Source organism: Apteryx rowi, unplaced genomic scaffold, assembly GCF_003343035.1.
Source record: "Apteryx rowi isolate R43461 unplaced genomic scaffold, aptRow1 scaffold_2, whole genome shotgun sequence".
NCBI classification, from domain to species: domain Eukaryota; kingdom Metazoa; phylum Chordata; class Aves; order Apterygiformes; family Apterygidae; genus Apteryx; species Apteryx rowi.
The window spans coordinates 2652412-2668528 of NW_020448307.1; the positions used below are offsets into that span (position 1 = coordinate 2652412).

At 39.0% G+C, this 16117-nt stretch overlaps 1 protein-coding gene across 1 annotated transcript in view; it reads left to right on the forward strand.

Annotated features, from left to right (window-relative positions):
* Positions 1–14715, forward strand: part of MEIKIN (meiotic kinetochore factor) — a 20383-nt gene extending 5668 nt beyond the window's left edge. Inside the window, exons 2-14 of the mRNA XM_026063532.1 lie at positions 15–97; positions 1392–1479; positions 1714–1792; positions 2845–2905; positions 4050–4196; positions 4610–4729; positions 4963–5002; positions 6284–6345; positions 7114–7208; positions 7555–7734; positions 8093–8176; positions 9341–9464; positions 11385–14715. Of these exons, the coding sequence (XP_025919317.1) occupies positions 15–97; positions 1392–1479; positions 1714–1792; positions 2845–2905; positions 4050–4196; positions 4610–4729; positions 4963–5002; positions 6284–6345; positions 7114–7208; positions 7555–7734; positions 8093–8176; positions 9341–9464; positions 11385–11443 (1222 nt within the window). The 3' untranslated portion in view covers positions 11444–14715. The remainder of the gene's footprint in view (positions 1–14; positions 98–1391; positions 1480–1713; positions 1793–2844; positions 2906–4049; positions 4197–4609; positions 4730–4962; positions 5003–6283; positions 6346–7113; positions 7209–7554; positions 7735–8092; positions 8177–9340; positions 9465–11384) is intronic.
* The last annotated feature ends 1402 nt before the right edge of the window (positions 14716–16117 follow it).

Sequence of the window (16117 nt, forward strand, 5' to 3'; positions counted from 1 at the left end):
GCCGCCCGGAGCAGGGCGGGCAGCGCGGCCGGCGCCCTCCGGCCCTGCCGCCGACGGCTGTTCGGCAGCGCCGGCGCCGCGGGGCTGGAGCAGAGCAGTAAGCGCCTCTCCCTTCCCGGTGTTCCTGGGCCGGGCTCGGCAGGGCCTTGTGCTGTGTTTTGTGCAGCGTGGGTTTTGTTTCTTTGTTTTCGTGACAATTTGAGAAGTGGCAGCAGGGATACCGCTCAGGAGCCTTATCCTCGGGAGAAGGATCTTAAAAAAAAAAAATTGAAGTCTGAACTTTGTGCAGCTTGAGCGTCTTCCCCGCAGTTGTGCATTGGCTCATATTTTATTTGCCTCCTGCATCCAAGCTTAGCTGAACCTGCGCGAGGTTTTAGAGCAGGCTGTTGTTAACYGGGTCTCCTGTGATGTGGAGAAAGGAGGCAGCTGAGCTGGCATCTGGGGGTCGTTTCTTCTGTTTTAGTCATCAGTTAGTAATAAGTAGGGGTTTTYCCATTTCTGTGKKTTTTTKTTTGTTTGTTTTTTGTTTTTTCCTCCTGGCTAATTAGTCCCTTTAGAGAAGACATGGCAAAACCCTAGGCTGCCTTTGGGAGGATGCTTTAAATCTTTGTATAAAGTTATTCCGCAAAAGGACTGGTCTTTCCTATAGCTGAATACAATTTAGCTGCTCTCAAGTTAGGAATTGGAGGCTTCAAAAGGAGAAGGTATGGCGCTGAGGTAAAGGCTGACACTGGTGGTGTAACTTGCTGTAGTAAAGGGGGAAGATCAGTGTGGGAGGTGTCTGTCCCCTAAAGGCGAGACTTTAAAATACTGTAACAGCGTGCAGTGAACCTTGGCGTCTGYGTTGATCCTGCTCTGCTGGCTGCTGCGCTTACTTGCAGGTGTTTAGTACTTTTGCATCCTGACTGGTACAACCAGCAGCCCTGAGGTCCGCTTGCTCTTAATGCTTAGCTGCATCTTGGAAAAAGGATGATTTCTGCTCATGCAGTGTCCGGTAATCTCATGTTTGAGGTGACATGCAGTGATGACCCATCTATGTAGAAATGTTTGTGATACTACAGATAAACTCCATTTAAAATCTTCAAGCCTTGGTGTATATATAGTAAAGGTCACTTCCAAGGAGGTCATCTTCCTTTTAATCAACAGATTTCTAAAACACCTGAAGCATTGCTCAAAGTCTACTAATTGTTGTCCTTGTTGATATTCTGATAAATGAAGCTCGGTAGAAATAATAAGCCAGATTCAGACTTTAGGATGTTTGTGGTATTAGGGTCAAAGTTTGTTATGGGCATGAAAGAGAGASAAYAGTTAAAGGTGCCCTATTAGAAATAATCATCTAWCTGTTGATGTTAAAACTAAAGTTACTTAACTAAATACTCGCTCTTCTCTAGGTCTGAAGGGAAAATCCAGTCTGAAAACCTTACCAAAAATTAAAGAAAATCTTGAAGTGACCCAAGCGACCCATTCATCCAATCAAAGGTCTGTTAGAACACGTTCAAATACACCGTTATTAACACTAGCTAGTACTTAACATCRTTTTGCCTGCATGAGATGTCTCTTGGAGATGTACAGTCTGARTTCCTGGTAAATTGATGTTTGTCAGACTATTTGTTGACATCTCATAAACATAACTTCTGTCATTTTTGTTGGCTTCCTATAGGATAATGTGGCTCTGTATTGAGCTTAGCTCTGTTCTGTTCTTTCAAYTTGCAGCACTCTAGTGCATGTCAAAGGGGTGACCAACATAGAAGAAACTGAAGAGAAAACAGGAGAAAGCACTGTACTGCTGAAGGTTATAATGTTATTTGGTTCTTTATCTGCTAATAATTTGTGGGGGATAAATCAAAAACTGGATGTCAGTTACTTATTAAATTCTTTTTCTACTCAAGTAGAATTTCCTGTGAGCTATGCGTGCACACATGCATATATTTTTTTCAGGCTGAACTTGATCCTGTAGCTTGGTGYTTTTTTCCCCTGTGTTTTTGGCCAAAATAAAAGGTATTGGAGCTATTGGAAGCAGGGTAGTGTACTTCAATACTAATTATCCTTAATGAGGAAAGGCCTTAGCAGTTGTGTTGTGTGGTATATAGCTCATTAGACTGTGGTTCCAGAGAACTGCTTAACTCTAGTTCAGACACAGGCCTACTGTTTAATCTTTGGCAAGTCACTGTTGTGCTGGTCCTCATATTTGTACAACTGTAACAAAGTATTTTGAGATGACTGAGCAGAAGAGTTAGGTGACAGTGCTGCAATTGCAAGAAAATAGTTCGTTGGATATGTTRGAACTAAAATCTGATACAGCAACTGACTTAAGTGAAATTGATGTGGAACTATTTTTCTTTAAAATATTAGTTCTTGTTTAGACTTCACCAATTATTCACATTTTCTGGAAACGCTTAGTTTCATAGTGTATAATACCTAAACCACATAAAGCTGTTTGTATTTACAGGAATGCTCTGGGCTTCTGAAAGGKAGCAGCATGAATTGTGCTTCTAACTAAAAATCAAACAAAAGATGGGGAGAGGCATTACTGGACTGCTGTCTTATATATAACTTCTCTTGATAGCAGTATGCCTTCACTGGCAGTCTCACCCAGCAAAGACTAGGATCAAATCAATGGATGTTCATTATGGATTTTAGAACTCTTAAGTCGGATTGCAGATTTGTTAAYGATGCATGAAAAACAGTGGTGTGAATTCTGCTGTGAACAGCAGATTTAAGTGATGAAATACACAGCAGTAGGTTGCTGAGTGTCTAGTAGAGTAATGTAGGAATATATTTAACCGGATTTCTTTAYCTAGATCCAATTTCCTTAAGTTGTTTGTATCTGACGCTTAATTTTAGGAATCTTCAGTAATCAACTTTGAAAGTAAAGAAAGTWTGAAAAATGCTGAAGTGACTTCAAGTGAGTATAACTTGTAATGGATTTTAATGACAGTTCTATAAAAGTACTGGTCTTACAATGAAACTCTAACTTGTGTGCTGTTCTTGTACTCGTTTGGACTGCCAGGTTATCAAAAAGTAAAGGCTCTGGTTGGATTTCTGCCTCTTATTCCAGCATGTGCGTGGTCCATACCCTGCTTTTAGAAAGTGCCTTTGAAAAAAAGAAACTCATCTTGCTTTTACTTAGCTATTCATAAAATTAGTTTTCTACTTTTTGTATTTGTTTTTCAAATTCATTCATGTAAGGATGTAATCTTGTGGTGTTATTTATTGGTAGAGAGTATAGAGTGCTACTTAGTCTTTATTTTCTGTTATTGACTTTTCCAGGGAAAACTCTATTTTTAGTTCTGGTATAATCGGTGCCTTATTTTTGGMACTGTTTGGCACAGCAGTTATTTTTGGAGACACTTTCAAAATGATGAATTACAACCTTTGAAATGGAAAATACTGTTCAGTAAACTTARTGAATTGACACTAGGCAGCCCAAACAGCATATAATAATTCCAATAATAATTCCAAGCAGGTGGTTATTACCCTACATTTAAGGGTAGAAACTTTTGAGAAGTTACTGAGCTCAAACTTCTGTGGCCATGTCTGAGTATTTGAAAATCTGTTGAGAGAACTGTCTAGCTTCCTCATTGGAAGAAAAAGACTATTAATACTCCATACTGAGAGGAAGGCTGCAAGGTGAATACATCCCATAACAGACCTGAGAGCCTTGAGGCCAGTCTGTGGGAAACCATGTAATCTTGGTTTTATTGTTCACAGAGCTATTTGTTAAGATGGGTTCTTGTGTTTACCAAAACCTGCACTTTTAAAACAAACCTAGCTGAGAATTCTCTTATCAGAGGCTAAACCTGTCAGGCATTTTAGTGCACCTTGGACAAGGAAGATATCTCCTGTTAGCTTATTGTGGTGTAAATCAGACTTCCTCTTTGGATTTTTTTAAAGTATATTGTGAATTAGTATAAGATACTGAATTGACAATGTTCAGCTCAGCACAGGAGTGGAACTTAGATCCACTGACAGAGAAATCACTGTGGCTTGTACAAGATGATCCTTTTTTTTTTTTTTTGGTATACTATGTTTTGTTTTTCTTTTTGTAGGTACAGAATTGACTCTTCCCACAGGTGTTTCAACCTTTCTACTAGAGTGTTTAGATGTAGATTCCACTGCAGACTATAACACAGGCTCTAATGACAGCATGAACAATTGCTCATCCCCTGAAACATTCAGAGATGAAGATATTTCAGGTGAGACTTCTCTCTTTTTTTTTGTTTTGTTTTGGCTCTATTTGAATTAGAAATGATAGTCCACCTATGTACAATAGGAAGACTAATGGCTTCTGTTGGCTTGGCTCACCAGGTCAGATCTTTGCCTTCAGCCAAGCTGTGCTTAACATGGAATCTGTATATCTGGTTCTCCAATTCAGGGTGAATCAGTTCCTTGTGTAATTTGAATCATACTTTAAAATTAAAGTATTTCCAGTTGACACAAACTGTTTATTGGGGATCGCCAACTGGTCTGCTTTCAGCCATCTGTTCCTCCCAAACTTTTCTGCAACTCTTTGGACAGGGCAATGCTTTTCCTCTGTTCTGAAGTTTCTGTCTTGCAAATGTGATTGCTGTCAGTTTGGTCAAAGCTTGAATAACTCTTCTATGTCCAGACAGAAGTAACCTTTTCTCTGAGGACTGTGTCAAATATAAGAACTCAACTCTCCTGGACTCCAGCAAAGCAATGACCATAGACAAGATGCCACAGATCTCAAATCTGTCAGCAATATTAGGTAATTCTCTTCTACAATACTTCAAAACATATACATAAACATATTTCACTGTAGTGCAAAGAACCCCTGCAAAGTTTCTGATTGTCATTTTAAGGCATTTCCGTGTGATGGGAAACAGCTCCTTGTTAGTGTTCTGTTTACTTCTAATATTTGCTTTATAATTTAGTGTGCAATAAAACATTGTCAGGCCTGCTTAGCTTTTTCTTTTAAAGCTTAGCTTTTATGTTTTTTAGAACCTATGCTGGAGGATTTTCAAGACCAATACACTAGAAGGTAATCTTTGACATACCTAAATGTTCAGGTTTTTCCTCTTCTAAGCAGTATTTTGGCTGGTATGAATAAACCTCTGATCCTGCAAACCCTTCTGGTGAGTTTCAGCTACCTGTGTCCCCACTGACTTCGCTGAAAATGGTGCACTGAGACAAGCAGGGGAGAGCTTGTCTTACAGACTTCTGTCCTAGTCTTGCAGCTGTAGAAAAATCAATGTAGCAAAATTCAGTGGAAGATCTTATGGAAGGGGGAGGTGATATTGTGATATTTGTTTATGAAATTTCTAAAGAAGTTGAGTTTACGCACACTCATTCCCYTTCTGATTTCATTCACTCACAAGCACCAGGGTATGTGCGCCCAAGTGGTCTGTCCAGGACTGATTGCTTGTGTAATACAGGGGACAAGAGGTGCCTGCTGCCAAGTCGCCATCATGTCTCTAGGGTTCTGGGTTTGGCCATGACAAAAGCAGTTTTTGGACAGATCTTTTATATCCTTTAGGAGTTATCAGTTATTATGAGGTGGTCCTTTGCCTCAGCAGCATGCATATTTCAGCCTTCTTAAATCTTAGGTCAGGTTCTGCCCACTGTCTGTCTTCTTCTTATGCCCATTTTCTGGATGGGCTAACGGGAAGAGGAATGGTGTATGCGATATGTGGCAACCTTGTTGCCATCCTCCGGTTGTTAGGATGCAGGGTTTTCTGTTGGCCGGTCATCCGTGCTGTGGTTTTATCAGAATGCTTGGTCTTCCATTGGCAAGTCTTCTATACTCTGGTCTTGTCACAGCGCAAGCCTTTTGGTCCTGACATAAAAACAAACATTTCTCAGCTTTTCTCCTAGGAATGGTGTCCTCTCTCTTAACCCCTGTTCTGCTGCTTCCTCCAGTCGTAGACATTTCCATTAATGCTTCATTCATACCAGTCTTAGTATGTCACAAATCTCTACAGAATTCAATCTGAATTTTTCTGTGATCCTAAATTGTTTCCCCTGCGTCTTCCTTAAATATGTTGTGTTCTCGTATTTTTCAGTGTAGAGCACTTTACTTTAGTGGCTGTCTTCTGTAGCTTTTAAGTTCCAAGTATCTTCAGAATAAGCGATGTGACTTGATGATAAACTGTCAGAAAACTGTGAAGTATGATTGACTAAGCTAAATAACACTTTTTTTAAGGATAAGCTTTATCCCTTTTCATTCAGTCTATAATTCTTATATGATTTTGTTTTATGTTGTTTTTATGAATTTTAACARTCTTCATTGAAAGTAGTTTTTTTTTCCCCCCTCCTTTTCTAGAAATAAACCATCAAAATGCAATTACAGTTCTTCAGCATTAAATGTTTCAACTACTCTAGCAGGTAAAATATGACCTAAAACAGTTGTATTAGCTTTAAGATAACAGAATTTTCTAACCAAATTTAAATGATGGAAAAATAACAGAACCAGCCTTCCACTTGGCCATTTGTCCCCCTGGCATAGGTTAAGCTCAACAGTGGCTAGAAGGGAAGCGTGAATCTAAGATCTGTCCTCTAAATAAGACCTGKTTTAGCTGTAACAGCCACTAACTTGTTAGGAGAAGACACAAACCACAAACTGTATTATTCCATGTAATCACACGTAATGCTCAATGAAAACACAATTAGCTTTTCTTGTTTAACTTATCCAGGAATGGAACTGTTTGAGTCATGCCGCTTACTTTTGCGTAGTTCCTATCAGCCCTCACAAGTACTATCAGAAGTCCCTCATGCAACTGCAGTTCTGAACTGTGCCTGATGCAGTTCTGGCTGTGGCCCAGGTACCACATAATTTTCCCCTGCTTAATTTGGACTGTAATAGCAGCAGAAGTTGCCACTGGCAAAGACTGCTGTGATTATGTAATTCCTCTGCTCCCACAGTATGTGTGTCTAGTAGTAAATAACCAGGTGAGCATAAGATTAATAAACAACCATGTTTCCTCAAGGAAAGGGAGAGGAATAAAGCTGCCCTGTTGGGAAGGAGGGAGATGAGGAATGCTACATGTGTTGAAGGGAGTAAGTGTTTATATGTACAATCCTGTAAGATATGGATTGGAGAATAGCTGTGGTCTTTGTATTAAAGTTAATTAATTTATTGGAAATTTATCACAGGGAAACAAGTCTGTAAAATTACAACTGCAAGAGAGAGAACTCCAGACCTAAAAGCTGGTATGYGCTGTTCTTCACCGATAGGACCAGAAAGAAAGGTGAAAGATTTTTAATAAATAATATAACAGCTAGGTTGAAACAGAAATGACTTGCYGCATCCTCACGCGGGTGAAAGACTGCACCTGGGAGTGTAGGTGCTGGTTCTTTTGCGTGAAAGAGGTGGCTGCAGACAGTGGTAAAGAGCGTGAAGACATAGCTTGCCCATGCCTCTGGATAGCAGTAAGAGTCATGGGTACCCCATAAGCTCAATGTTTTTCAGACCAATTGTTTTAGTGGTACCAAACCGATCGTGTAGATCTTAGTCTGACAGTGTCTCTTTGTTAGTACTTAGCAGACTGCAAAGGCTCGCTTTATAACAAGAAGTGTAATTGTTTCGCRCTTTAGCCTGACAATCAAACCACTAAACCCAAAAAGCTGAAGTGCAAGAAAAAAGCTGAATTCTCTAGTGCTTTAGAAGAAGATGTATCGTCATTCAGCCAGCTTGAATCTGCCCCAGAAAACACTTCAGCCAAATCAGTGGAGTTGACAGCACAAGTACTGCCATCCAAACAGCCAGATGCTCTGGTAAGAATTTCCCCTGTGCTCCACTGATGAACAAAGGCATAGGATTGAAGTGAGAATTTTGACTGATAACAGAAGCTGCAATTAAATATGAGAAATATTAGAAAGTGTTTTATCTCCTAGATATAATGGTGACCTGAAATAGGTCTTTTCTGTGCTATAAAATATTGATTCTTTGTCTTAATTCTGAAGAGCATGAGACAAAGTAAACATACTGGAATTCAGTACTTAAACTCTAAGAACTGATAATAATTTGTAATGGAGCTCTTATAAGCAATATTCCCTACCATGGGAATACTGTAGGAGTTAGTAATAAACAGCACAGAGTTTGAAACTGATGTTAAATTCTGTTTCTGTTTAGCAAATGAGTTCCACCATGCTGATCGTGGAGAATAACAAAGCCCTGCTAAAAAACCCTGGTTATGCTCAGCCTGTAGAGCTAGATGTGAGTGTCAATCTTGATCCTTTTTTTCATGATTAAAACCAAACAAACTAGTCATCATGGTACACCTCAGTTCTGGCTATACCTATGTTATAATACAATTGCCAAGCAAACCATGTGTTAAATTCAATCAGCTGGACAGTTTAAAACAAAAAGGGGGGAGTATCTATTCTGTGTTTTTAAAACTACTTGTGATCAAGAAAAAAAAATCACCTACTAGYCTTACTTCCATTGTGTCATCATCCCAGATAAACTTGATAAAGAATCCAAACTGGCATTTATTTATCAGTACTACCACTTCTCTCCATGCTGGGATAGAAGAGACATCTCTGTCACTTTTATGCCATGGTTCTTAACAAACTGTATAGTTTTGGAGGAAAGGGAAACTGCTTCAATACATAGATTGCTTAATCTAGCACCAGTTTATCTGGAGGGAAAACATATGGGCTTTCCAAGTGTTGTAAAACTCAAYATATTACTGCAAACAAAATTTAATTTATGAATACTAGATTAACAAATGAAAAACATCAGTGTCTTGCTATAGGCCAAAGATAATRATCACTTAGGATTAGGAGACTCAAGTCCTAAATCGTGTTTTTGAAGCAATAGAACATCTGTTGCATGAGCCAACAAATATTAGCCAGTTTGAATTATTGCCTGTTATTTAATTGGGCAGTTATTGCTGTGTGTTTTATATTTTGACGGAACTGTAGCTTAGCTTGTCACCAGTGTGGAAAGCCTCATCTGGGGAAGACTTATTCCTGAATACAACAGGTCCATATGTAAATTCAGAAGAAATTGTTCCTGCGTCTCTGAGCTCAGAAATTATTCCTCAAAGACCAGAAGAAAAGAATATTTTTCAGGTTCTAATTTTATTGCACTCTTTAAATCCAATTTTGGCATGCTAGTTTGCAGAGTACAATGTATTCAAGCCTTACAGTATTACACACAGCTGAAGAGAACATTTAAGCTTTGAAGCTTTCAATCACCCTTTCTTATAGCATATTAAGTGTACATGAGTAGTCTTAAATATTTTCTAATGATACCCCTTGAAATCTGTATGTCATCTTTTTTCCACATTTTTTTTGAATTTCCGTAGAAAAAAGCTAGAAGACTGTTTCTTCAGTGTGAATAGTTGTGTGAATTAAATGTCATTAATCTTTTCAGCCTCCACRTAACAGAGAAGAAATCTGCTCCATTGTTAGAACTTCACCAGTTCACAGGTCTTCCAGGCTTCACCAAATTCCGGTTAACAGAAGTGCGTTCTGCCTTCCCAAACGAGTGCCCGAAGGTAATGGAATATAGAACCGGTCCACTGTGCAGATGGTAACTGGCTATTTGAGTGTGTAAGGATTTTTTTTTTTTTTTTTAAGTCTGAATATCTGCAAAAATCACTGGGTGAAAGAGTAAAACACCCTGAAAACTTTTAATTTCTGACTTAATATTCTCCTGCTACTGAGCAACAGTACTTCACTCATAAACTACACTAACATTTTTTCTTCTAAGGATCTTTAACATATGAAATCATACAGTCCTAGGAGTGTAAAGGCTATGTGTGTGTCAGTGAAATAGTAGAGGAGGAATTCACCAAACTGTCCATATGCCTGGATCTGACTGTAGTTAAACGAATCTCTGTTTCCCTGACTGGCCTGTAAGTGTCCCAGTATGGACAGGAAGATTATATTAAAATAAGACCTTTTTGCCTTTGCAAGCCAATAAGTTCCTACCCATCTTGGTTATCTGTTTATCTTGTCTTTAAGTACCTGAAGCTTCATCTCCTGCTACCCAGTCAATAAGAACATAACCTGTTTTGCTAAATACTTAGCTGACACCTGAACTTCTTTATAAAGCCTTTATGTTTCTGTTTCACTATCACAGAAGTCACTTTCGGTTGGCACTGTTAAGGTAACAGCTGGTTGATGCATTTAGTTGTCTGCTGAATTATTTCTATTCAAACAACACTCTTTCCTGCCCCTAATGTTAGCTTCAGTCTCCATGTTGTTACACAGGATACTGAAAAACCTCTGTGGAGTGTTTCCTTGTAACAGATGCCACTTGCTGAATCCTGTACAGGGATTTTTTTTTTAATTTTTTTTCTGGGAATAGCTACACCTCTTCAAGTTACTCCTTAATACAACTTCGAGGCTTAGTGCTGGTATGAAGACTTCCTAGAAAAGAGATCAGCTTGTTTAGCAAATTATTATCCTGCGCCTTATTTCTAGGGTGAACATGTCAGACTTCAGCTTTCAGCCRCTGGTGGTTCTTACATCTTTCTCAGTTAAACTGTGAACTCTGTATTATCCRGATTTGTTTCTCTGAAAGTAGTTCATGTGATAGGTTATCTTTTTCTTTAAAGGTTGTCAGCATCTGTCTAAAGATTTCTGTTCTTTTCTCCTTCTGAGACTCCTAAGTAACATAGGGGGAGCTCCYGTCTTCACTTCCTAGATCTTTGTTAAACATAAAAATGAGACAATGTACAAAAAATGAGACTATGTACAAAACTGTCTGATCACTGCCATAAAGAGAGGCAGTGAAATCCCCTTCCTTTGAAGCTCTCCTGAAGTTTCTTAGTGGGCCACTGGATGGCGTATCTCTTCCTAAATTAGTTTTTTGCAGACAATGTGTGCAAATACTCTGCAAGTTATATTTATTGGTCACTTATGCTATTTTAATTATTAATGCTATTTTATACAGAGATAATATATAAACATAATAGGTTTCAAAAATACTGAATATACAAAAAATTTTCAATGGAACTGTAGGCTCCTAGGTCCAGATATTCTCATATATTTTCACAGATTGAATACACACAGTACCTAGAGTGCAGGGAGGTGCTCTTAAGTGTGTGTATGTGTTAACTCGTGACACACATTTGATGTTTTTGTACAGAAGAACTCAGTTTGACAAGGATGTTAAGTCTTGTGCCCAAGAGAATTGGGATAATACAGAACATAGGTCATATTTGATAGGCAAGTGAAGTTCAGAAATCAGCAAGTATTGTCAGAACAGAAGTTTGTATTTTTATTACTATGTCTCTGGAGGAGCCTGGGAATCTGGAATTAACTAAGACTCCCCAAAGGGGAGGTTCTTTGTATGCTGGATGTGTCTATCTCTGTTCAAGGAATCTTACAGATGATATCCTTTTTCAGTAGGAATGTAAACACACTCAAAACTACTGTTTTTTTTCTGTTTTTTTTTTTTGTCTTACTAGCAACTGACCTTACAAGATCCAGATTCTTCCAAACAAATGATAACATGGATTTCTCCTAAGGATCTAAACAGCTTGTCAGATTAATGAGCTTTCTCTCACACTTGAGAATGTGCAATTTTATTGGTAATACTTAATTTATCACTTTTTTTCCACAGATACTATTACAAGTACCAAAAATTGGGTCTACAATAAACATATATGAGATTTTTGGTTTTCAGCAAGAGTCAACAGAAGAAAAAGGGTCTTGCTTCTGTGGCAGGGAGGTGAAATGGGAACAATAAGAAGAATTACTGGCTGAATTTTTTTGGCTTATACACTGTCTGAAACTTAGTATAATGCTGTGTAGTAAGCCTGTAAATGCTTTTCTTGAGCACTTTAATATTAAAATTTTTGTACARGCAACTAGATCTCTTTTTGGGCATTGTTCTATAAGTACTCCATAAAGATGATTCTTTAGTTAGTTAATTTTTTTTTTAAATTGTGACTCAAGGGCAGCAGAACAGATTGTGTTGATGGAATTACTTTTGGCACTTGCTATGCCAAGACTTCTAGATTTCTTTAGTAGTATAGGCATTTAAAGATGTGACCTCTACTTAAGTGTTAACATTGTTCATAAAGGCATAAAGTTTCAGGACTATATGTCCTGAAAATGTAAAYGTAAAGCATTTATGTGCTCTCAGTGACTCAGAAGTCAGTACAGGATATTAAGCTACCATTAAACTACTTGCATGCTTAAGTCTGCAGAACTTGGGGATACAAGACTTTGTGTATTCTAATGTAAATTGATTGATAATCTTGAAGATAGGTGGTCTTTGCCCTACCATCATCCCAGTACAGCTGTCTACTTATGATCAGCACTAGCATCATATACAGTGCCCAGTCACTGTCTTCCCATTTCATCTCGGTTATTCTGTAATCCCACCTATCTCCACCCAGCTCACCTTCAGCCCAAGTGCGTTCAGTCACCCCCAGAATCCCTGGTATTGGGGTATTTGTTTTGGTTATCTGTAACTTCTTGTCATTTCTTGCCTCCTGCTACCTTTAACTTTTTCTTAAAAAAAAAAAACAAAAAAACCCATCAAGTAGAATGTATGTCTCACTACAGTAATATGATATAGCTCTTCATGCTTTTGGCTTAAGTTTCTATTAAGTTTACAACCTGCCACTGCACTTTGTATGTCACATATCAATGGTCCTAATAAACTCTTTATTTTCTAGTGCAGACTTGAGGCTTACATACCAATGGACCTCCACAGAGTCTCTTGAGCCTTATTTGTGTTGCAGGTGAAGTGCTCCTTTTGTCACTTATTGTGTTGTAGCACAATTAACTTCTTGGTAGAGAGGCTGGCTTGATGCCCCGTGGATAAGGAGAGAGGAGGGCTCAGAAGGCCTAGGTGGTAATGAAAGATGAGCTGTCATTGTGTCTTCAAGACTTGTGCAGAGCAAGTAGGTGCCTTACCTGAATACAAGRGGAAGAAAAAAGCTGACATATCTGAACTATCTCGAGAGCTGGATATTGGCATTCTGGATTTTCAAGTTACTGTTCATGTTACTTGGTATATAGGTTAGATTTCCAGTGCTCTGAGTTCAGTTTGTGGATTGTTAATCTATAAATGTCATTCTTCAAAAGGGTGCTGAATGCCTCAACAAAAAGCACGGACAAGAGTRTAGTCTTCTCCACTTGCATTTATTGCAGACCAAAGGAGTTTGGATCCCTAGAATGTTCTCGCTAACAACAATCCTTACTCAGACTCTTTTGTAGAAATAAAGGAAGTTTCTCCATGTTTTAAAATGATAGTGTTGCTTTCCAGACCTCTTAAAGTCTGAATTTGTTTCTCAATATTATAAGCCAGAATTCTCATGCCCTGGAAAGTATTCCAAAATGAGCATGTCAAGAAGACATAAAATCCAAAACTTTAATTAGTTTGACTACATTTGGAAGTACCTGTGAAAGTTCAGACCCTGAACCTTTCCCATTGCTCTGGGGTAGAAGCAGATGCAAATATATTCTGTTAGWTTCAGTCTATAAACAGGTATTGTATAAACATATTATATGGCTCAAGGTTAAAAATGATGCCATTAAATTATTTTTCCTTTAAGCATTAGCAGAGTGAGTTCTGCCAGTAACTCRTTGGAGTCCTCTTGGGAATGCTTCTAATTACCAATATCCTTGTTCCTGCAAATGCTAAGCCGCTAGTAATTAAGTATGCAAGAATCTAGAGCCCCTAGGTGATAGAGGTTAGCACCTTGACTTAACTTTTTATTTTGCTTAAAGCTGTGTATCTAATAAGTTGTGATTACAATGCCTATTCAAGTAACATTTCACACTTAAAGGATGATCCAGAATAAAAGAGGTATCTACTCTAAGGGTATTCTAGGAGTCCTAGAAAAAAACCACTTATTTAGCCCCAAAGCATTTTATAGTCTCTCTATAAGAAACAGACTGATACTGACAAACTGACTGGGGAGTACAAGACAAGTGACATGGTCTGTAAATGTGGCCTTGGGTGTAGCAGCCTGAAAACTGCCAAGTTTTGCTTTTGTTTTCTCAGTGTGATGGGAATATATAGGAGGACAGAAATATCATGAACCATGATCTCTCTTGTCCTTCCCTTTAGTTATGAAAGCGCTGCTTATTTTCAGCTTTTGTCTGACTCTTAGAGAAAGTATAATTAATTACTAGGCTAGCTCTCTGCCCCAGGGAAGGAAATTTTATTCGTTTTGAGGCCACAACAATATCTACTCTTGTTCTGCTTTTTTCAAAGGGTAGGCATTTTCCCATGTTTTGGTTTTAAACTGAAGAATGACTGCATATAAAATTTCACTCGAAGTGGAAACTGGCTTTTCCATATTAGTGGATAAAGGTTATGGGTCACAGCCATTTGACGGGTAGCACAGAAGAGCCTATTTGTGCAGTGATTCAGGAGACGAGTCYGGTCAGTGCCAATGGGGCTGCTGTGTCACAGATCTAGACATGATGGTCTTAATGGTTTAAATGGAATCACTTAAAATGAACCAGTCTATGCAAGAACTGTGTTAATACTTTATCACTAGGAAATGTGTGTTGTTGTTGCATATTTAGAGTATGTATTGTACATAAACCTATTAAAGAGTTTTTTAATTAACATTTTCAGATATTTTTGTTATCTGTACTTTTAGGAGATCTTAACTTAAAGTGCTTGGAGGGACTGAGAGATGTTTGCTTCATGCCCTGGAGTACTCCAGGGGTATGTGTACCAGCTGTCGGAGTGTAAAGACCTTACATGCAAATGGCTCTATCTGTTGTAAAGGTTGCAAGTACAGGTTTGGGGCCCAAGGCAATGCATAGTGAATAGACAGATAAGTTGAAATTAATGTTCTTTGCCTAAGTATGAGGATTTGCCTACAGGGAAATTTTTACAGGAAAATGGACTATTAAACTTGTATTTATCCCTGTTTCTCTGTCTATCCTCCCTTCCATTCCCTGATTAAGTTATCTTAATCAAGCCTATAAGAAACACTTGCTGTTAATTTAGGAGCTTTGGAACAGATTAATATTCAGTTTTAAATGGACTCTATCAGCTTGAATTTTAATACACTTAAGACGGTTAAATTCTCTTCAGTACTATAAATTGTGCAACTATTAAACTCATTTGTATTTTCTGGCCCAAATTCTGCTGTTTGGTAGGATTCCCTATTTATGAGGATTTTTTAAATTTGAAAGTGTACTTTTATGCCCAGCTTGAAGCTAGCTGGCTTTTACATGGTGAAAGGATTCATCCATAAAGATCTATCCATAGCAGGCTAGGCCTATCCCCCAAACAGAACCAGGGAAAAAGATGCATCTACACTTTCATTCCTATTTTCTATTATAATTATGCTCAACTTCTAGTGGTTGAAAAAAAAAGAGTTCTTACAGCTGGCTGATTGTGAGGTGTCATTATATATTTATATATACACATACACACATATATACATATATAAAAATATATAATATAAAAATATATAAAATAAATAGCATGTATGTTACACTTGCTAAATTATCCCTTTAAAAAGTCTACTTAAACTAATCTTATATCACATGCTGTTTTAGTTTAATCCCATTTTCTAGGGAAAGCAGGTGAGTGCCTTCACTCTTCTTTAGTCAGTTTTAAACTCATTTAACTTTCTAGCAGTGTTGTATCTGCATAGTGCCTTGTCTCAGACGCTGAAGGAGAACGTTAACTGTAACTTGTGTCTCRTTTAAGCGTTTGCTAATAAGCAGCTTTGCAAAACCCGTAGATCCTTTTCTTTTTCTTTTTCTTTTTTTTTTATAAAAGCTAGCGGAGTTTTTTGTGTTTTTTTGTTTTGTCTTCGGGTGCTTTTGAGGGGGGATGTTCTGCTTGTGTTTCTCGCGGGTTCCCCCGGTGGGTGCCACGTCCCGGCCGGCGCTCGGCAGCCCCATGGTTCATGCGCACCGGTGCGGGCGGCCGCCTCCCCCCCCCCTCCCCGCCGGCCGCGCCGCGGGAGACCCGCTTAGACCCGCTTAGAGCCGCCGGGGCGGAGGGAAGGGGACGGGCTGGGTTCCCTCGGTCGGGGGTAGAAAAAGTTCGGCGCCAGGCTGCAGCGGGAAGCAGGTGGCAGCGCCCGGGGCGCTCGCTGCAGCGGCGAGGGGCGAGCCGGCGGCCTGCCTTGTCTTCCCCTCGCCCCCCCTGCGCCCGGGGGCAACGAGGCAGGCGAGCGCGCTACCGCCGCCCTGCCCGCGCCTCCCGCCC